This window comes from Echiichthys vipera (genome assembly GCF_963691815.1).
Source record: "Echiichthys vipera genome assembly, chromosome: 4".
Lineage (NCBI taxonomy): Eukaryota > Metazoa > Chordata > Actinopteri > Perciformes > Trachinidae > Echiichthys > Echiichthys vipera.
The window spans coordinates 8,816,742-8,839,499 of record NC_139829.1 but is presented as its reverse complement, the minus strand read 5'-3'; the positions used below and the strand labels follow the sequence as shown (position 1 = coordinate 8,839,499).

Sequence of the window (22,758 nt, the reverse complement as noted above, 5' to 3'; positions counted from 1 at the left end):
TATCGCACTTTGCCGAGTCTGTGCCTGGATTTGTCTTCACTCTCAGCAGGAGAGAGGCACTGTGGAGAAAAATGAGCAGGGTGGAGTTAAAAAATGTCTCCTGTTTTTGTTTACAACAGAATAAATTGGGATGAATGCATCCTTGTTTTTTCAAGTAGTGACAGAAGGGAATTGATTAAAACTCTGATTACAAACAAGCTTATTCTGTTGTGGGTATTGATATTTTCCAAAGTTTTTCTTTTGTCTTCTGGTACAGGAAACTTTTATAGGATTGTGTATTTGGGGTTTATACGTTTATTGTTCTTAACCCCAGCGGAGCACCTTTGTACGAGTCAAACAGAGGCAGGGTAGCCACAGCAGGAGCAGCAGGGAGACTCCTTGTAACCAGACAACCAACTGCAGCACGGCCTTGTGGGTGCAGAGTTGCAAGAGAAAGAAATTATGCGTTTTAATGAAAACAAACCTCAGCACAGGACTTCTATTAAAGTCCACATGAACAACAAATTAAAGCAGCCGTTCAACTTTATTTAACTTTGACTAAGCCACAATGCAGAAGTGTTATCATTCACCAGTGTGGATGCTCATATTGTTATCGTTATGGTTATAGTTCTTGTAGATGGCCCTTAACTTGGGCTTTTTCATCCATATTGGATTATAAAACCAGACATTTTTCTCCCAGCCGTGTCTGATGCTGCAGGATCTGTTTCCTGTTATTTCTGCAATGTCACCTCTGTCAGTTCCAAGTTTGGCTGTTAGGCTGTAGATTCAAGACCATAAACACTTTTCTCTCTTTCTCCAGTATGGCAGGACTCCCCTCCACCTGGCTGCGAACAACGGGAGCCTTGAGGTCGTCCGTCACCTCTGCCTGGCTGGAGCCAACACTGACGCCGTCACCAATGTGAGTCACCCTTCCCTTCCCTTCACAGCAACAGCAGCTAAACATAAGTCACAATGCATTAGGAGGAGAATTTACCCCCGGGACTGCAGGTGACTGTGAAAACAAAGCGTTTTGGCATTTTGATGAATTATACTGTACAGAGTGGTGTATATCAACACATGAACACTGCTACTCAGCACAGAGAGAGGGCTTGCCACCATGATAGATTGTATAGTACATGACAGGCATGACACAGCTCATGCAGTATACAAACAGAAAACACCTCTGTCTGTATTTGTTCCCTAGTTGTCCAATTCCTACTTGAGCTGCAGAACACGTCACTACTCACTTATCACTGCTCCCACTTAATAAACGTAGAGAAGCTGATGGCAGCCTTTTAACTCAAACTGGCTTTAATCAGCAGGATTTCATTATTAGCAGTGGCCTCCTGATACTGAGATGCACAACCGTTCTCTTCCACAATATCTGTCCCTGTGGCTTTGAAGCCCCTTTATCGTCTAAATTGATTTAACCTTTTGAACCCTGATACTCGGCTTCAATTTCCTCTTTAAGAATCTTTAGAAAATGTTTATTCGTCACAGTGCAGCAGTGGCCCATGTATTTGAAATATTCAAACCCAAGGTGTCCATTGTTTTAGAGCTTCACTAAAGTTTTGTTCTTCATTCTGTTCAATTTGTAAATCAGCCAAGAATATTCACTATCTTTGGAAACTTTGGGATCTCAAAGCTGAGTTAGCTATAGTGAAGTACTCAGAGAGTGACGTGACTGTGCCGCGCATCCTGGGAAACCTGGAAAACAGTTGACCAGTTCATTTATGCTATGGAATAAGAAACTTCTCAATATTTCCCAATATTACTAGTTATGATCTGAAATATTAGTAAACTTAAACACTTGATGGGCAGACATCATCTTTCTGTTTTAGTGTGGGGATACATTTTGTGGCAGACCGAAAACTGCAGAAAATACAGTGTGAGATCATTTGTATCCCCCTATAACTTTTTCTAGGAAAAAAGAAACCAAAGTTACTAGTTATGATCTGAAATAGGTGTAATCTTAAGTATTTTTTGGTCATAAATTTCTCCCAGTTTTACCAATCAAGCTTTGAGATTCATGTGATAGGAAAATACCAAAGTGCATTAGATTTCTTTGTCACTTCATCGTGGTTCTTTTACTCTTATCTGGTGAGTAAATGTGTTTTTATCTGCTTCAGACAATCAAATATTAGATGTAACAAACATTTAAAAAATAAGGCTGCACTGCCAGATGTCCCACACTGAGGTTTCTTTTTCTCTCTCTGCATTCTCTAGCTGTTAATATTGTATGACAGCTGATGTGCTATGCATGTTTAATCTGGCAAAAGCGCATGTTGAGATGTATAATTCATCGTCCAGTGGCCTGCGGTCAGCGGAGGATGGAGGATAGAGATAAGCTCATGGCTCGGAGCCTTTCGATTTCTATCATTTGTTTTAAGATGTCATTGGATACAGAAAGTGTAATTTGTGGCCCAGTATTGTCAGCTAGAAGATAGGTATTTAATCTAAAGCAGAGATAAAATTCCTCTCCCATCATAATAGTCATTTTGTAGCCAATATAACACCAGCCGTTGACATCATCTGACAGTTGCCAAGCAGCCATAGTAATAGTGGTAACACTCGGCCATCTGTAAGAGCGAGTCCTGTGAGTAAATTACTCACATGTTAATCACACAAACAAGTGGTCAACTTTTAGTTTGAGCTGCACTTCACTAACATTTCTGACATTAAACCGATCCAGAAAACGTAAAGGTTCTTTTGTTGTTGCGCTCTACATCAATATCATTACGTCTACAACTAACAATTATTTTCATTTTTGGTTATTTTCTTGGTTAATTGATTGGTTGTTTGGTCTAAGAAATGTCAGAAAATGTTGATCAATGTTTCCCAAAGCCCAAGATGACGTCCTAAAATGTCTTGTTTTTGTCCACAACTCAAAGAGATTCAGTTTACTGTCACAGAGGAGCAAAGAAACCAGAAAATATCCACATTCAAAAAGCTTGAATCAGAGAATTTTGATGTTAAGAAAATGACTCCTACAAATCAATATAGATCAGATAAATTCTCTTAAGAATAATGTTATTGTTTACCATGACTGGTTTGGATGTGATGTGCATCCAGACATTTTAGGTTACAGGTAAACAGTTTACGTTGTCTTCTTCCAAATCTCTGTTGATAATTGATGAATCGGACACATTTCAGAGACTCTGGAAACCTTTGCATTCATATCTAGAGACACTCTGACCTGCTTACCTGGAAAGGCAATGGCTGATTGTTTTGTATTTATGTACTATTTATTGATATATTCCCTGCCATATTCCTGTACAAGGGTATATATAGTAGATCAGTGCTTCTCCAACTTTGTACGTGACGCACCACCTCAGAAAATATCAGGCTCTCTCAAGTACCACCACTAAGACCAGTGTTAAAATACAGCCGCGCAGCCCGACACTATTCAGCTACGGGCAGGAAGGTTTTTTCCTAATCAGAAGATGATTTATTGTCTTCAGCCATAACTTCAGTTTCAGAAGATCTGCTCTAAATATTCTCCTCCTGATTCTTCCTAATCCTGCCCCGTTGGAGCCACGATTGCAGTGTTTTTAAACTAATCACTCTCTTGCCATCACAGATTAGCTTGTGACTCATGAACATGACTACGTAGCAGGGCTGATATTAAAAACTAAAATATTACAGGAAATGCTAAAAATTTAAGTATTTTCTTTCGAAATGTTGTAGTATTTTAATAGTTTTTTTTTTATTTTGGAGATTCTTTCGAGTATCACCAAAGAGAGCCTGAGTACCACCAGTGTTACAAGCACCACAGTTTGAGAACCAGTGTAGTATATATATATATTTTTTTTGCTTTTTGCTTTCAATGTACTTGACATATGCTGCAGCTTATTTTGGTTTGGGCTGGGTTTTTCTTTTCTTTTCTTTTATTATTATTTTTCCTGTTGATGGTGAAGTTTGTTAAAGTTAAAAAAAACAATAAAAACTAAATAGCTCAAATAAATCCATTAATTTAATAGTTGTCATCGTTGCAGCTCTAAATATGATGTGAATTTTATCAGAGAACTGCTAAAATAAAGAAGAGAATGAAGCTAGAAAAGGCCTTTAGTGAGGACACTTTATTGATTTTCTAGATAAAAGAGTAATCAGTGTCTTTCATAACAAACCCAGTTAAAAGTCATTAACGCTCTGCAGAAGTAGGAAGCGCGCTGTGGGCGTTTCAGGCTGTCGATGCAGTCTTTCCCTGTGGAACCGCAGACAGCCGGACAGTGACAGATGGCTGCGTTATTCAAAGAGACATGAAATTCATCGGGACTGTGGTGTTTCTCTTTCAGTGTGTTTGAAAGGAAAATGGAGTGAGAGGGAACAAAGTAGGGCAGCTATAGAGCCGGGCGGAGGGAATAAAAAGAGGGTGCACATTTTTCTAACTAGTTCCAATCAGAGGAGCATATTTCAACGCCCTTTTTTTCCAAGTTCAGTACGGATTTTAGGGACAGTTGGAAGAAAATAGGTTCCCTAACAAAGAAGCAGTCCTAGAACAGCCTTATAAATAAGAATATGCCAATAGTTGAGTCTACAGACAACAAGGCAGACCATCCAACCAGATCATAATAACAGTAGTGAGTAAGGTCTTTGAGATTTGGGATAAGTCTCAGTGCTCTGTGGTACACAGTATCAAGCATATATAAGTTGTAATCAGCTCTCACCTGCGCAATCTGGTGTGATGCCTTCACATGCTCCACACTGATAGGAGGTCCGAAGAGAGAATGGGAATGACGTAAAAAGTGTCACTCAGTGTGTGGCGTATTTGAATTTAGCGCGGCAAGCAGCAAATACAAGTGCTTTCATTGGTGGGTCATATGATCAATCATCATCGTTTAACTCACTCTTTGATAGATAGGAACTTGACAGACAAATAAAAAGATGAAAATCTTACGGACTACAACTTAAAGTACACAGGAAGACAAACATTTTTACAGAGAAAACAAACAGTGGAACCAAAATCAAAGCTGATTTCGGCAAGATGTTTTTGATCATATTCACTGAAACCGTCACTGTGCTCCGATAGAACTACATAAATCATCCGGTTTAAGAAAAAAAAACTGCACCTCTACGTGCACATAGAGCCTGTTGTCTGTGTGAGAGCTAACTGTCAGTCACAGGTCATGCACACGCCACAGATCCCCCCCCACACACACACACACACACACACACTCTCATGTTATAATATCCCAGGCATCAAGCTCGACATATACGAAATGACGTTAGCAATTGCTGTCTATGCGTAAGTTAGCCAGCCTACCTCCGTGTAGCATATACCACATCCACTTCATCAACACTGATGATGCGGGCGCGTTCACAGATATGTGGTGCACATGCACTGACTAGCACGAGAAGGAGACTGAGGTGTGCCCTCAATCTGCTGACTGGCCGACTGCAGCTTTAACAATATTTTAGATCTCTCCCTAAGTTTCTCAAAGGCTTTCTGAGAAGCTCATGTCTCCTTGTAGCTCCTCTATAATTTATTTCAAACCCTGATTAACAGTCAGTTCAGTAATGTTACTGTAGTGGATTATTCCGTAGAAAATATCCAGGTAGCACGGGAAATAAATGCTCCTCTTCTGCAACAACGACTCTAACAAGACTAAAGAGTCAGCCGGATCTTTTGTTTGTCTTTTAAATCTCTGGCAGAATAATTGATCGGTATCTTTTGTGAATCTCACATGCTGCCTGAACCATGAACCAAGAACTTTTGGCCTCAGAAAACTCAGAAGTTTGAATGAAGAGAAAACATACAGTACAGGACAGTAAGATGTCTCTATTGTTATTGACAGAATATTCCAGTAGCAGTGTGTTTCCCTGTTTCCACTGAGCGAGAGATATTGGGCGTCCTAAATGAAGTGTCAACAGAAATGTGTATTAGAAATCGTGAACGTACATGCACAACAAACAACATGTAATGGATTAGAGATTTCTCATGCATATATTTATTTATCCCTTTCTTTTTTTCTCTCTCAGGATGGAAAGACAGCAGAGGATTTGGCCCATGCCGATCAACATGAACTCATCGTTTCTTTGTTGGGAAAGCTTAAAAAGGTAAAAGCTGACACACCTAAGCCTATCAATGAAGGTTTTATTTTTTAAATGTCATTAAAGGGGAAAGGCAAGACTTGAAGCAGAACTGCTCATCGCACTTTGAGTTTATTTCAGTGCAGAGGTGTGGAGAGAGACGTCTGCAACAGCAAGGGAAGGTGTTAGATGTGAGCATCTTTAGACATTTTGTAGCAGCGCTTTGCTCAACACATAGAGATTAGAGGTAGATTAGATTATACAGTTATTCAGTCTCTAAAAGGTTTTTATCTTTAATAAAAAAATAAAATAATTCAATACTGCTTATCTGTTTTTTAGTTTGAAGGTACAGTTTTTGACAAAACTTTGAATTCCTTACAGACCATTTTAGAAATGCGCTTTAAAGCTTTACTAAAACTTTTCTACTTTAGTAAAAAAAAAAAAGTGAGATTTCCTTGGCTTTTTTATTATAAAGCAGGGCGAGCTGCTGTATAAATACTTAATATATAAAAAAAATATAATGTATAAAACTCTCAATCGACAGAGAAATGCACACAGTCTCTATTCAGAAACTGTGCTGAATACAAGCTGAAGGGACTTCCTGTTCGGTTGTGATGTCACAACTACACTATATACAGGTAGAAAGTGGAGCTACAGTGCCGTTTCAGTCAATGCGCTTTTTCAGGAGGAGGCCTTAAAGAGACAGCTGCTTAAAACATATTGTGACAGCAAAACACGCACCCCAAAAGAAATATGTTTTGAATATTTGTTACAATTAGAACTGGAACCAGACAACGCTGCAGCTGTGTCGGCGCATTTATTCACACATGCATATGTTTTAAAGAAGGCAAAGCAAATTAAGTATTTGACTGTGGTAGGGAATGTTTGGCTTACCCGTCAACATCACATATTAATTGTGCAAATTTATTCAACTGAAAAAGAACCAGATGAACTTGAACAGAAAAACAAAAAGGACATTTGTGAAGGCATCCTTAAGGCTGGACGAACTAAGGGTGGACCCACGGACTGACACTTAAGACTCCCCTTTCTGCCGGTCATCCGTCGCTCCGTTTCACTTGCGCTGCTCATGCTTCATTCAAGTGTCATGGGAAGTCCGAAGTTTCGAACCTCCAACTAGGCAAAGGAATTCTTGTCAAAGTGGAACCTCCTCCTAGCGAATTCGGGGTAAGTCGATTTCCCTCAAATTAGTTAGTGGGAGGTTCCACTTTGACATGCATTACAGTGCACTTTGCCAGGTTGGAGATCCAAAGCTTCTCATGGCACTGGAACGCAGCATTTCTCTCTCACCGCACGTGTCGGTGGAGGAGGGAGCGTCAGAGCTCATGCAGGGGGAAGAGGGTGGGATTGTGAAACATGCCAGAAAAGTAAAAATTTCTTTAATTACTCAAAATATAAGGAGACAAAAAATGGCAAACATACGTTCATTTTCTGCAACCTAAAGCTGCTGCTCGGTTGCCAAGTTAGTGTTGAGCCCTGACAGGTATATTCAGACAGACAATATGAGAAAAAAAATGTTTTTTTTTAACATTAAAGCATATTCTAGCAGAAACACGAGTATGAACCTGAAAATGTCTTCTTAGAGGACTCAAACCTTCTTGTTATGTGACATTGAGCATGTCTAAGCTGTTTGTTCGGCGACTTCAGCTCCCAGTCTTGACTCGAGTCACATCCACCAAAACACCCAAAGCTAAATGTTACCAACTTCTCCTCTAAATCTATTTCTTCCAGAAAACCTGCTGAGATTCTGTGCAGAGCGTGAAAACATGACAGCAGCAACTGTGAAAACACTCATCCTCTGCATATGCTGGGCTAATTTAAGACTCTTTAGCACCCCGATGCCAGTTTTTGACTTCCCGAGAACCCGGAGAGGAAAAAAACTTTAAATACAAAGTTGTGTTCCGCTCAGATGTGAATCACACTTATTGAAATTAGAAACTTTTATTCATTGAATGTGTTTACATGACCCAGGTGGGAGTAGGGAGCCCCTTTCATATTCCACGCAAAAAAACCTCTCAGTATTTGAAGCCACTTGTGATTCATGACTCATCTGTTAGTGGTTAAAAAAGTTTCTTTCATGTTAACAAACGTTATCTGTTGGCAGAATAACAGAGAATGCCTTTGGTTGTTTATGTATCTGAGTGTACAGCGTTCTTTATGGCTTTACATAGATACACTTGGTTATATCAATGGGTGGATCTGAGGGCTAACTAACACTGTGCATCCGTCGCGTGCCCCGTGCTTTAGGGTACTTGTCCCCTCCTCCAGGCCAGTTTGTACTCACACTACCTGGGCCTCGGCGAATGCTTCTTGCTGTCCATACATCATCACGCCGTAACACATCACAAAATCTTTCCATAGACCCCAGAGTTTTCGCCGCGTCTTGTCCAAGTGTTTTTGAAAATTTTTATCCGACCAATCTGCAGTAAACACTCCACCTCCGCATCACACCAACGTGAACCTTTCGCCGCCGTTGTTGTTGTTAGATGTCCGCGCATGGTCCTTCTTTTTTTCTATGTCCAAACAGGCGCACATAAAATGACGTCAGAACCGCCGTAGTAAAGTATGCAGTTTACAAATAATAATAACTTTATTTATATAGCACCTTTTAAAAACAGTATTAAAAAAAAGTTTCCAAAGTGCTCTGACAGACAAAGCACATACACATCTACAAGGTAAGATAAAGGTAAGGATGCTTTTAAAGTAAAAAAGACAGATGGATAATAACAATGAAATTAACAGATGATAATGTACAAAGACAGTAAAGATACACCAAAATTAAGTTTGTTAGTTAGTTTATTAGTTGTACCCTAAGGGAAATTCTTTTTCACAGTCACATAGAAATATATAGAACGCATACACATTTCAGAAAGCACACACACACATACAGTTATACAATTGGGGGTACATGTGAGAATTGCATTGTTCCATATATTTATCTGTGAGGTTTTGTAATAAATAAATAAATAAATAAATAAAACAACTATATATCATGATATATACATTTTTCTGGTAATTCAATAAAAAAGCTATATGAAAAAACCTCACAGTAAAGCCTGTGTTGTGGACCCCTGTGTGAATTTAATACTTGATGAGAAAGGATCCGAATGTAAAGCTTCGTACAAACTGTAACGCAGTTCAGCCGCTGATTTTGCGACACTGCAATAGAAACGATAAAGAAAAATATAAATCAGAGTTTTTTTATATCATTTTGATAACATATATCTATATATTGTTGTATCGCTCAGCTCTACACCAAAACACATTTTTAGGAGAACAGACCCACCCAAGAAAGAAAGAGGGGGGGGGGGGGACATGCATGTTATATCTGGTGATGTTTGAACCTTTCTAAAATAAAAAAATAATATACAGTATGTGGAACAATATCTGACAAATTGAAGTCTGTCGTCTGGTTTTTAGGGCTCCTTGAAATGAAAACGCATGGTAGTCCTTGTCATACAGTAGTTTTGTTGTTTCTTCAGGACAACCACAAGCTGAGCTACATCCAGCAGCTGCGGCCCACTCAGACAGTCCAGCCCAGGATCAAGCTGAAGCTTTTCGGCCACTCCGGCGCCGGAAAGAGCACGCTGCTGGAGTCCCTGAAATGTGGCATCCTGCGCAGCTTCTTCAGGAGGAAGAGGACACGGATGACCAACACAAACCGCCACCCCAACTCACCCGTCAACACCAAACCTGCCGGTAGGAAACAGACGGCTCCGCTGAAGCTGAGATAATCCCTCACAAGATTAAGCTTTCCCCTGCCGAGGACCGGAATGATTTATTCCTCCAGCACAGGCCAGAATAATTTATTAGCCTTTCTATTCTGTGCATAGAAACATTCATCATTCATCATGACATGCAAGAGGTTTTTAAAGAGATTTTGAAGCAGGAAAAGAATAATTCCAGTCAAACAACAATTTGTTTTTTATTAAGTTTGTCCATTGGGTCTGTTGGATATTTTTAACATTTAATCAAACCCCCCACCACAGTGACTTCCTGGTTGATCCAATAAGGAAGTGCCAAAAATGTCAGTTCTCCGAGCCTGTGAATGTTCTCATTTGTCCAGGTCATCGTTATCCCCAAAGCAATTTCAGTCAAAAGCAACTGGACTTGGTTATTTGTCTAGGAAGACGTTTCACCTCTCATCCAAGAGGCTTCATCAGTTCATGTACGCATCTGACCAGGCTGGGACTTGTCCTAGTTCAGTTCTCCGAGTGTCCACTAGGGGCAGGTTTCATAATAGAGCAGTTTCTCATTGACCCCCATGTTAAACAGGCCGTTTTTCACCAGATAATTAAACCTGTTTAAGGCCTGGGACAAAAAAACATTCTAGTCTGTATGTTTAGGTCATATCTCCATGACAACACTGAGGGGGGTTAATCTTTTTTGTACCAGGTGAGTTTTTATTTTATTGGAGGTTAAAGTCTATGAATAATAAGGGGCGTAGCCTCTTGAGTGACGGAGGTAAACGTCAGCCAGACGGCCGTATATCCCTCCCCCCACGACTCCCATAGGCGAGGGCGATTGGATCAAGTAGAGGTTACGTCCATTTTTTTATACAGTCCGTGCATTTAACTCACAAAGTTCAGTGCTAAAATGTAAAAAGTTTCGATAGAAACGACGACCAAAGCTACAAAAATAAGATGAAAGTAACTGGAATCATCCTCTAAAGGTCCCGTGTGTAACGTTTTACGCGTTTTTATTGATGTATGTTAATAACAAGGGTTTTGCTGACAGAGAACCTTTAAGTAAGAAAGAAGTCAAATGAATGAAAGGACTTTATTCTTTTTGACTGGTCTTGCGAATTTATCCACCAAAGACAATTTTCAGCAGAATTCACCTGGAAAAATGTTGACATGCTGCTGCTGCTGCAGGTGGCGATGATGATGTTCATTTCAGAGAATCTGCAGAAATGCAAAATGTGTATTTTTAATGTGCTGTTTACCCTCCAGTTTAGTATAAGATTGATGTCGACATGTGTAGTATTTTTCCTGAGAGTTTCTGCTTATTGTGAGAGTAAAGATAGAAGCGTGGATGACATGAATACAATAACACACCTCCCCACTTCCACGGTTCTGACCCTGAGACATGGAGATGAAAGGGCTGAAAGTGAAACATAGAAAATATCCACTTCAACCAGGATGTTTTATTTCTATACAAACAAAAAGAAGTAGAGATTTGACCTAAAGGTTTTTGTACAGATTCGAGTTTGCAGATGCTTTTTTTTTCATCGAGTTTTATAGTCTTTAGATCCAGCACGTCAGAAAAGTCTGAGCTTTATGTTTTCGGGTTGACCGTCCGTCCGTCCCATTCTTGTGAACGTCATATCTCAGGGAGCCGAGTGAATGTCTTCAAATGAACTGATTTGACTTAGTAGGTCAAAGGTCAAGGTCATTGTGATCTCACAAAATGCATTTTTGTCTATAAGTCAAGAACTCCTTTGGTAATTATGATAGTATTTCACACAATCTAACAGGATCAAATTATGAAGGGATGACATTTGGTCGGGTACTGAATTGGTGACACTGATCTCGAAACTGTGCTGATGAACCGGGTTCAAGATGTCTGTGGGGCTTTCACACTTAACCAAAAAATACACTTAATACATTTTTATTAAATTCCATGAAATTCTTCACTGCATATACTCTGTAAGTCTGGACAGTTTGGATGTAAACTACGACTCGACTGGTTGATGGATACAACCGCAAGGCAGTAATTCTAGTTTTCTGTATAGAAACAAAAAGACTGGTTTACAGGAGATTTTAAAAAATGAAAAGCAACCAACTCAAACACTAACCGGCTCCTCACCTCTCGGCAGACGACCCATTTATCAACCCCATTTCTCCAATAATGGCAAACTTATTAAGTAGAAACACTTGATCTTTCTTTATTGGTATTCAGAAGGACGCTTGTGTAAAGGGTCGGTCGTGCACACAGAGACAGGTCTGTGCTGAGACTCCCTGACACGTTCAGCGTAGTGTACAAAATACACAGTTTGTCTCCAATCTCTGTGTTTTGCACTCCATCTCACACACACACACACACATACACACACACACACACACACACACACACACACACACACACACACACACACACATACATACATACACATGCACACACGCCATTGTGTTTCCTTTAACCGCTCTATTTTGCGGCACTCAGAGCCATTACCTCCCAGACAGACGTGATGCTCGCTCAGATAATGGTCAGTTACGGGAGCCGTGTAGTGTAACCGATCCCATCCTCTATACTGTCTAGAAATCTGCAGCCTCTGTCAGAGCTGCGGAGGGTTTGAAAGAGCTTTTTCTTCTTCTTTCAGTTTTAGCTGAATTCAGTAACAGCCTTTATTGACTCTGTATTGTGTCTGCACGATATGTGACTAGGGTCCAGTCAGTCAACAGTGAAACACAAAGAAGCAGAGCTGAGAAGGAACGAGTGGCAGTCATGATGTCCATTTGTCTGGTTTTTAGATTCCTTTTTGGAAAAAGCTTCGGTTTTATTCTCTTTTAAAGTCGAAGTGTGGCACGTTGAATGCGTATTATATCTGGTGTCAATATCTGTAACTTTATGATGCTGTTGTCTTCCACAAAACTCAGCGCCTGATAGTATTGAGAGGTTGTAAATGCAGCTTGAGGTTCTAATAAATGAATCGCCCATTTCTTGTTTGACACATACAGTAGTGTAAGTCATAAAGAGAGACAGACAGACAGACAGTCCAAACCTACAGCAGCTGTTTAAAAAGAAAGCTGCCTGAAAATCGTGGGCTTGCGTGCGTGCGTGCGTGCTTGCGTGTCGACTCTCACTCTTCACATTTTATTCCCTGCTCTGTTTTATACCGTCATTGGCTTCTGATTAGCCAATTTTGCTATGACTGAGGTTGCATAACATCAAGGTTTCGCAATTGTAAGAACTGTACAAGCTACGATATCTACGGTGCCCTGATTTAATCCATGTTCAACCTCTTTTCTTGAGGATTTGACCTCAAACTATTCTATTCGCTTCAGCTCAAATCAACCTTTATTGAACTGATTTGTTTGGCTCATCCAAGGCAGGTTTTGGACTTTAAGCCCCTCTTTTCTTAGTGTCCTTCATAGAACCGGCCCCCGTTATGCAGTGCAGTATTGTTGTGCTCACTGTTGAAACAACAATCATCTGAATATCGTCACATATATCGTCACAGGGTGCATTCACATCAAGCATGTGTTCTCATTTAGCTTTTTGTTTGGCTGATTCTTTAGGACTGAGAACAACAACTGGCTGCAAAAAGAAAAACAGCCTGATGTCGAAATCCATCTGCAGCAGTTCTTCAGAGCTTTTCTCTGACAAAATTACCGACTCCGTGTAGCGTCAGGTTCCAAAAACGGCACACTCACGTCAAAGTGAGGCAGCGTGGAACTAAACGAACCCAAAACTGCAGTGAAAAAATACGCTTTTTTTGACTCAAGACCGTGGAAAACAAAGTGTAGGTGTGGTCCTTCAGAGTGTGAAGGGAATCCAAATGTCATGTCTGCAAAAGGGGATTTTATTTATGATGAATTGGCACCACCTTGTGTTTGCAAGAGTGCAACCTTTGGATGGAAAATGGGACTGGATGCTGAAATGCTCACTGGGAGAGTCTGAGTTTGTTCTGTGCACACACAAGTACAATTGAGGTTTGTGAAGACATTTTCTCTTCCGTGTTATTTGCTTACATATCGAATCAACATTCTTCTCACGTTGTAATTAGAACCATTCTGTGTTATAAACTAGTGGTCTAATCATCTGTGAAGTTTCTTCTGTAGGACACAAACAACATTCTTCTCACTTTTTGTTTAGCAGTTGTTGTTTTTTTACAGAGTTTAAATAGAATTTGTATTTTTGACCTTATTAAATACCTCCAAAAGAGCATTTAGAAACTAAATTGATTACACATGCTAAAACCTGTAAAATAATGACAACTTTAAGTAACATTTAGTCACATGTTTGTAGGATTTGGTTAAAAAAAAAAAAAAGATGCATTGAATCTATGTTGAAATGTGTGATGCATCAAATCCCCTGCTACTGACGCAAAATCTGTTTTTCTAAAAGGCCGAAATCCTCTAAATATATTCAATCACATTCTCTAACTCTGAGCCTGCGGCAGACTAACAGTGTGTCTTCTGTGTTTAGTGTCGGTGAGTATTTCCAACCTGTACCCGGGCTGTGAGAATGTGAGCGTGCGGAGTCGCAGCATGATGTTTGAGCCCAGCCTGACCAAAGGCGTCCTGGAGGTCTTCTCCCCCGTCAGCAACGCTCTGTCCACAGCCGACGAACAGGCCACGAAGGCCATTGACATCCAGCACGGCAACATCCACGGTGACGACCAAAGACGCTTATATCTTTCCAAAACATGAACATCGTACTGTAAATACTTATTAACAACTACTTAATATTAACATGCTGCTTTTGTCGTTTTATTCCCTCTCTGCAGGCGTGGGGGATTTCAGCGTGTGGGAGTTCTCGGGGAACCCGGTTTATTACTGCTCCTACGACTACTTTGCAGCCAACGACGCCACAGCGATCCACCTGGTCCTGTTCAGCCTGGAGGAACCGTACGAGACCCAGCTGGGACACATCACCTACTGGCTGAACCTGCTGAAAGCCCTCCACCTGCCACAGGACAACATCGGTGAGGACAGTGAGGGGGGGGCGACAAGTCATATTTTTAACCATGACTGTGTTAGTGGATCAATTGACGATCAAGTTATATAATATATCACATTCATCCTATGTTATTACCCGATTTACGTACAGACATAAAGTTATGTAATGCATTCGGGGTAGAACAGGTCTTAAATTAAATAGAAACAAAATACCTTTTGTATTCAAGTCAGAAATGAACGTTAAGCTTGAAAAAAGTTGTTTTTTGGGGTTTGTGAAATATACATTTTGAATAATTTGGAGGTTTTCACGTGACAGCAATCTTCAGGCTACAATTTTTGACGTTATCAAAGACCGTGAGTAAAGATCATGGCCTTTGTCATTCTCAATTTAATCATGCACTTTGCAATCGTCCACCAAACAATATCTAAAAAGTCATTGAGACTTGCTCATTGTTATTATTAGTGTGAAAAGATGTATTCAGGTCTTTTACTTAATTAGCAAATCCACTAATCGGAAGATCGGCGGTTCGATCCTCGGCTCCACCGGTCTGTATGTTGAAGTATTGCTTTGTATAGTATATGTAGTATTAGGCAAGATACCATATTATTGATTGTATTTTGTATTTTTAATCTGCAAAGTAAAAACTACAGTATTTTCCTCTGAGATTGGTTCAAACGTTTTGTTTTGATGGCTGCTGATTCTGCTGACGGTTGTCACGTTGTTGTGTAAATACATTCAGAGTAAAAACAGACTGAACTTTGTGTTTTTCTGTCTGTCTTCCTCCAGCTTTCGGAGGTCGGATCCAGCAGCCTCTCGTGGTCGTCCTCGTGGCGACGCACGCCGACCTCGCTGACGTCCCCAGAGCTTTCTCTGGAGAGTTCACCTACGACAAGGAGAAGGCGCTGCTCAAGGAAGTCCGGAACAGGTAAGGACTCAAACCACAGGAGGGGGAGGGAAATTATTGTTGTTGTTTGTTTTATTTCGGCAAAGCAGGCAAGCAGTTCTGTAACAAACAGGCTTAAAACAGATAAAGTGTTTTTGTAAAGGGATGCTCCTTCGTGTACCTCAGTGCTCCTTTAAAGAAATCAAAGTTACTGGGTTTTTTTTATTCTTGGCAGTTTTCCAAGCCTTTATTAAATAGGACAGACAGGAAATAGGGTGAGAGAGAGAGAGGGGGAGACATGCAGCAAAGGGCCACAAGTCAGAGTAATCCGCAGCCGCTGCCTCGAGGACCTTCAGCCTCCTTACATGGGGCAAGTGGCCTAACCACTGAGAGAGATTGAAAATGAAATTTTTTTAAACTGTTGTTTTTTTATGATTTGTTTTCAGGTTTGGGGTCGACCTGCTGATCAGTGACAAATTGTTTGTGATGGACGCTGGAGCCTCAAACTCCAAAGACGTGAAGCTGCTCAGGAGTCACCTGCAGGAACTTCGTGCCAACATCATCTCTGTGAGCAAACACACACACACACACACACACACACACACACACACACACACACCTACCTCTTTTCCTAAGTCTTTACCCTTCTTGACCTAATCGTCCTCAAAGAGCAGACAGTATTTCTATGAATATACTATATTTATGTGGTTGAACGTAACTCAGTTTCCTTAATAATCTTGTTTTTTTCAAATACATAGTCAGCCTGAAGAAGCCTCACACTTTCCCACCCTGTTTTTTGCTTACTTGTTTCTGAAATAATCATATAAAAGTATTTGTTTCACGATTTCTACATCTGAGTATTCTTTTATGAAAGATACTGAATTCAAGCGACTGAATCTGGAGTATGATCCTTCCATCTTAAGAAATGATAATGATTGAATTTACGCATTAACTGCCCTCTCCCCCTCCTCCATGGCTGCAGAGGTGCAGTCCCATGACACTGCTGTCGGAGCGTTTGCTGACCACGCTGCCGTCCTGGAGGAAGCTTAGCGGACCCAACCAGCTGACGTCATGGCAGCAGTTCGTGAGCGACGTCCAGGAGCACATCAACCCTCTGGTCAGCCAGGATCACCTCCGCACACTCGCCCTGCAGCTCCACAGTATGGGGGAGGTGCGTGTCTTGTTTTTTTTATCCGCCTCAAACCAGACCGAGTGTAGCTGCAGGAGAATGAGATTGTGATTTTAGGAAGGGCAGGAACAACACGTACAAGGTGAACACCGTTCCAAACTTTTTGGAGCTCACACATGAGAGAGAGAGATTAAACAAAGGTTTTTATTATGACTATCTTAACAGGTATCCAAGCTAGATAAGGCGGTCCATCCTGAAAAAGTTGCGACTCAACTTTTTATATTAAGCGATTACACTTGTTGGTGCAATTTGAGGTTATGTAAGACTCCCATTCAGGAAGCAGTAAACACCCTGCCTTTATCACTGAGACAAGAGCATTTTTTTAAAAACTTAGAGGGTTTAAAAAAAACAACCACAAGCAGCCATTGAGTTTGTGTACCAGCTGATTGCTTTCTGCAACAAGCTCCACAACAAAGCTCAGTCGATCCGTCTATTGTCTTTCTCTCTCCTTGAAATGAAGCTGCCTTCAAGAGCGGTCGGAAATATCAAGATCATCACAACGATCTGACAGAAAATGTTAGTTAGTTAAAGAATGTGACTCCCTCACCACTGCACAACCCTGCAGTGTTTTGCCGGAGTCCGTGTGAATGCACGCTGCTCATTAAATCTGGTCTTCAGCAACCAACTGTCAGTTTTCCGGACGACCACCAGGGTGCTCTGTTTTTTCATGAATAAATTAAACCAACCCTTTGTTTTCATCTGTAAACAATTTCTCAGAAGTACTCTGCAGCAGGAACATGTTGTTTCTCAGTTTATTTACCAGAAAGATTCAGCTCAAAGAGGACCCATCCTGAGTCTTAAAAGTCTTTCTTTATGTATTTGTGTTTTTAAGCACACTGGATGTCCTATCTTACTATTTTCTTTTATATCAATTTGTTTCACATTTAACTCTTTTCCCTCTGATTTATATTTTCCTTTTCTGATTTCTCTCTCCATCTTTATCTTTTTCCACCATCTCCTCTGTCCATCCACAGATCAACATCATGCAGAGTGAGACAGTACAGGATGTCGTCCTGCTGGAGCCTCGTTGGCTCTGCAGCAACGTCCTCGGCAAGCTGCTCTCTGTGGAGACGCCCAAGGCCATCCACCACTACAGGGGGCGCTACAGGCTGGAGGAGGTTCAGGCACTGGCTCCCGAGAGCGACGTGGACGAGCTGCTGCAGATCCTGGACGCCATGGACGTGTGTGCCCGCGACGCCACCAACCCCGCCATGGTGGATGTTCCTGCCCTCATCAAGACAAACGGCCTCCACCGATCCTGGACCGAAGAAGAGGAAGAGGAGACGATGCTCTACGGTGGGGTACGACTAGTCCCCGCGGAGCATCTGACCCCCTTCCCCTGTGGCCTGTTTCACAAACTGCAGGTGAACCTGTGTCGCTGGAGCCACCAGCAGAAGCCCGAGGAGGAGGGCGGGGAGGATTTTGATGGAGATATCCACCTGTGGACCAACGGGGCCAAGGTGAGCCAGGGAGGAGTGGAGGCCATGATCCTGCTGGTCAACCACGGCCAGGGGGTGGAGATTCAGGTGCGGGGGCACGACTCAGAGCGGGCCAAGTGCTACACCCTGTTGGACACCGTCTGTGGTATAACAGAGAACCTGCTGACCTCCACGCTCCCCGGACTGCTCACAGCCAAATACTACCTGAGCCCTCAGCAGCTGCGGGAACACCACGCCCCCATCATGATCTACCAACCCAAAGATTTCTACCGGGCCCAAGTCCAGCGGGAAAACTCGCTCACGAACACCATGGGGGGCTACCGAGAGAGCTTCAGCAGCATCCTGTCATTCGGCTGCGCTGAGGTTTACCAGCAGGGGACCCTGGGAACAGACATCCACATTTCAGAAGTCCCATTATTGGCTCGTAGGAAGCTCTGCCGCATGTTGGACCCTCCTGACGCCCTGGGGAAAGACTGGTGCCTGTTGGCCATGAACCTCGGCCTCACAGACTTGGTTGCTAAACACAGCAACGGGACTTCAAACGGCACCCCAGAGCTGGACTCGGACCCAGACTCCCAGCAGGCCGCGCTGCAACCCAGCCCAACAGCGGCGCTGCTGCGGGAGTGGAGCGGGCGAGCTGAAAGCACAGTCGGCGTGCTGATGGCCAAACTGCGGGAGCTCGGACGCAGAGACGCCGCCGACTTCCTGCTCAAAGCCTCTCCTGTTTTCAGGGTCAACATGGAAGCACTGGTGGGGGCCGCCAACGGCTACCCCCCAACCTGCAACGGCGGCACATCGTACAACTCCATCAGCTCTGTCATCTCCCGCTGAACGACTTTCTGTCCTCGCCAAACGTCAGATAGTCTGACATATCCACCCAAAACAGGACTTGTGTGTGTGTGTGAATGAACATGAAGTGCAATCGCTGAGCTGCTCGCTCCTTAATCACTCCATTAAGTTGGCGTACGAAGCACATGTTGTTTGCGCTCTCCACACCTGTACAGCTGATCTTTCCCTCCACGATGAATGTTGTGAAAGAGCTGATTGTCCTGAGCTCCAAAGAGGAATCCTGTGCTTTGATTCTGTTCTTGATCTTGTTGTGCTGCTTTTTAAAATCTCTCCTCCTCCACTGCACACTTCAGTCTCACTTATCTTACAGCTAAAACAACAGAAAAGCTGCGTTTTTAAAAGCTATTTCTACATGAAGTAGTGATTAAACAGATGGCAGCCTCATGTTTGGACCTTTTTCATATCATAGTGAAAACTGAGGACCTGCCATCTTCACCTACTCCATCCATCACGGTTACACATATTATCTCCCTTCTTGCTTCTGTTTTACTTGATGTGACATTCGTGCCATTGAGCTTAGTCTTGAATAAATTAACAGCATTTTTCAGAGTGCCTTTGTGGCCTTCTACCTCCCTAAAGCACAAATAGTCTTGTTATTATGAAGAAAAAAACAGTCGTTCTTTGCAAACATTTGAAGAACTGGTGCCTTGTTGACACTAATAAGAAAAATAGATCAATCAGGTCTTCAAATGGAAAAGGCATTTGTAGGTTTCACGTTAGTTAAGAAAGAAAAACAAAAGCTCAGCTCATGTTGCAAGCTTTTCTCTGGAAATTCAATTTTACTGGCAAAAACAAAGAGAAAGTTAAAATCAGCTGTTTTCTGTTGAGTGTTTGGGAGTCGCTTCAGGAGATGAAACATCTTATTAGAGTCATGACGCTCTATAGGGGAAACAGTCAATTGTTAACTGATGCATTTGTGGCTCATTGTTGATAAATCTTTGGTGGCACTTTATTTTACAGGCCCCATAATTCCCTAAGAAGTGTCCTGGACAGAACTGTGTCATGCGGTTTAGTGAGACAATGTTACAAGATTTGTTTGTTGTTGTTGTTATTGACTTGAAAAACCAGACGACATCAATTTAAACCAGAGTAAATATCAACAGATTTGTGATGTTTGAAATTAAGGCTGCATTAGTCAGTGTTTGTTTACATACTTAGCTAACTCCACGTACATAAGTTATGTAACAATCAGACTTATTTTAATCCAAAGCATCCAAGTAGATGTGTTAGGGTTTGCACAGGTGCACTGATTACTGGTGTTGTTGGACATTTGCAGGATTACACAAAAACTTTTGCAGACTTTTTGTAAGATATCACACGAACCTGTATGAAGGTCAGAAATCAAGTTTTATTTTCGGTCTGCATACTGACTTTTTGTTACTTTTTTTCCACTTTTACATTGGAAAACGTGTTTTGGATTTGTATGTAGTATGGTAATGTGATACTAGATGATGCTAGCTTGAGTCTGCATTTTCCCATAATTATTACAGTACTAAATTACAAGATTATACTCTCCAGGAACTTCCCGTAGAGTGTACAGTTACGTATCAGGACCTGTAAAATAAAGTGTTACTATAATTGTTTTCACTTCAAAGTCTATTTTGAATTCACACAAAGGGACCTTTAGCCATTTCCAGCAGAAAAAGAAGAGAGACAGTGTCTTAATGAAGGATGTTGATTCGTCCAGCACAAAAAGGGTCACGCAAACCTAGAGATGTTCAGAATCATCAAGGCAAACAGGGTAGAGATGGGCTGAGCTTCCTTTACTTTGAATAGAAAGTGCCACCGAAATTATAAAAAGCAAACGTAAAGAAAAGTTCATTTTGGACATTTTCTATTAAGCTGAAATGTAATTTATTATATCAAGTAAACACACCTGACACTGCCCCTTTTTTAATGCTTCCTCAGCAGGTTTTGTGCATTAGTGACGAGCCGTCCACAGTGTCAGATTTGTACACGGCATTAAACGCCGCTTCTGTTGGGCTAAATTTGAGCTTCTCTCGGTATCGCTGTCAGTGTTGGTCGGCCGCGCGCGGCTTCACGTCTAACTTTCACTTTATCCTTTTGTATCATGAAGCTGCGGCCCGGCTCGCTCAGCAGGAAAAGAGGGCGTGAAAGAGGGCCAAAAGGCTGCTGAAGACATAAATGTCCTGGTGTTTGCTAATCTTTGCAACCAGAAAAATGCTTGTTGATGTTTGGAAAAAGAGTCTTTCATTCCTAAGAAACTTTGTTAGCCTTTTTCAGGACACAGTGTCACAGTTTGATAGAGAAAAAAAGAGAGATGTGCCAGATTAGAGTATTTCCTGTCTGCTTTACTTCCCCAGTGTTACCATCTGTTCGCAGAGATAAAACTTTCAATACTATTTAAAAGACTGTACTTCTCACACAGCTCTTGTTCTCGGTCTGAACTTCCAGCTGTGATGTAAATACTCGAGACCTGTTTCTTCGACTCCATCCTCCCTTTTCTGCCCACCTTTCTTTTTTGTCCCAAATACGGTTGATTCCAGTTTCAACGAGGCAAGATGAATGTACTACACATCTCCTAAGAATATTAAAAAAACAACAAATCAAAGATGACATGGAATTTAAATTTCCCAAACTGTTCAGAAACATGAATTTAATTTCCTGTTTTATTGAAGCTCTTGTTGCCAATGTGGTGTGCCTAAAACACACCCGCTCATTCCTCTTATTATTGCCTTGTACAGTATACAAGCTGAGCAGTGATGTTTCAGAAAGGGAAGTGAATATTATGTTTTTGTAAAACCTGGGAATTACTATATTATCAACTTTTGTCTACGTTTGGTGTCTTTCTTTTTTTTTTGACTGAAACAAGTGGATTTAAAAGTGTCCTCAAAAACACATTTTTCTGTACGTTTCTGTTTGATGGGGGAAGATGAATTCGATATATTTCCCACTCGGAGACTTCGCTCTAACCAACACATTGCACACATTGTCTTTATGTTGATATTTATGTTGCGTTCTTTCAGCATGTCTTGGAATGCCATGTTCTTAGTACTTCTGACACTTTATAGTGTAATACATTTTATAATAAATTCTTTACCTAACATCCTCGTCTCTGTCCTAAATCAAGACATACGATCAGAGCTTTGCAGAACAAGTGAAGGTTAAAACATTTGTTGACTCTACAGCAGTTGAAAGCCTTTTATATTAGGCATATAAAGGTTGACCCCACGCCACAGGCCCCCTTATTTGCATAATAAACAAGAAATGCATAAAGACATTTAAAGAAAAGAATACATGCATAAATAAATGAGTAAATCAATTAAAAAAATGTAAAAATATATTCAGAATGAATAAAAAGATATATCTAAAAAGGAATCCAAAAAAAATAAAGTTGGAACTGAAATAGGAAAGTAAATAAATATGGAAATAAATACAAAGGTAAATTAATAATCAAGCAACTTGAATATCAAGTTCTGTCACATTTTATCAAATAATTAGTCCCCCACATTTGTTTTAAATATATTTTTTAGGTACATGTAATGACATTTATTTATTTATTTGTTATTTTGTTAGGTTCAGCCCTCCATAAATGCTGAACACGATGTTTATTCAGCTATTTTTATTTTCTCAGATTTCATTGTATGTATAATTTATAATCATTTATACTATTATTTTGAGTGTAACTTCCCCTCCAGGTCTGAGCATAAAATGAATAATAAAATGCTGATTTTTTTTTAAATAAATTTGGTAAGAAATATCAATATTAACACCAGCATTGATGT

General features: G+C 41.0%; 1 protein-coding gene across 2 annotated transcripts in view; it reads left to right on the top strand.

The window, feature by feature from the left end:
- dapk1 (death-associated protein kinase 1) overlaps positions 1 to 22,069 on the top strand; it is an 87,074-nt gene extending 65,005 nt beyond the window's left edge. For both annotated transcript variants that reach the window (XM_083912294.1, XM_083912293.1), the window contains exons 18-26: positions 800 to 898; positions 5,959 to 6,036; positions 9,510 to 9,726; positions 14,179 to 14,364; positions 14,480 to 14,677; positions 15,439 to 15,577; positions 15,982 to 16,102; positions 16,518 to 16,706; positions 17,699 to 22,069. In XM_083912294.1, coding sequence (XP_083768420.1) covers positions 800 to 898; positions 5,959 to 6,036; positions 9,510 to 9,726; positions 14,179 to 14,364; positions 14,480 to 14,677; positions 15,439 to 15,577; positions 15,982 to 16,102; positions 16,518 to 16,706; positions 17,699 to 18,994 — 2,523 coding nt within the window. In that variant the 3' untranslated portion in view covers positions 18,995 to 22,069. The remainder of the gene's footprint in view (positions 1 to 799; positions 899 to 5,958; positions 6,037 to 9,509; positions 9,727 to 14,178; positions 14,365 to 14,479; positions 14,678 to 15,438; positions 15,578 to 15,981; positions 16,103 to 16,517; positions 16,707 to 17,698) is intronic.
- Positions 22,070 to 22,758: the final 689 nt, after the last annotated feature.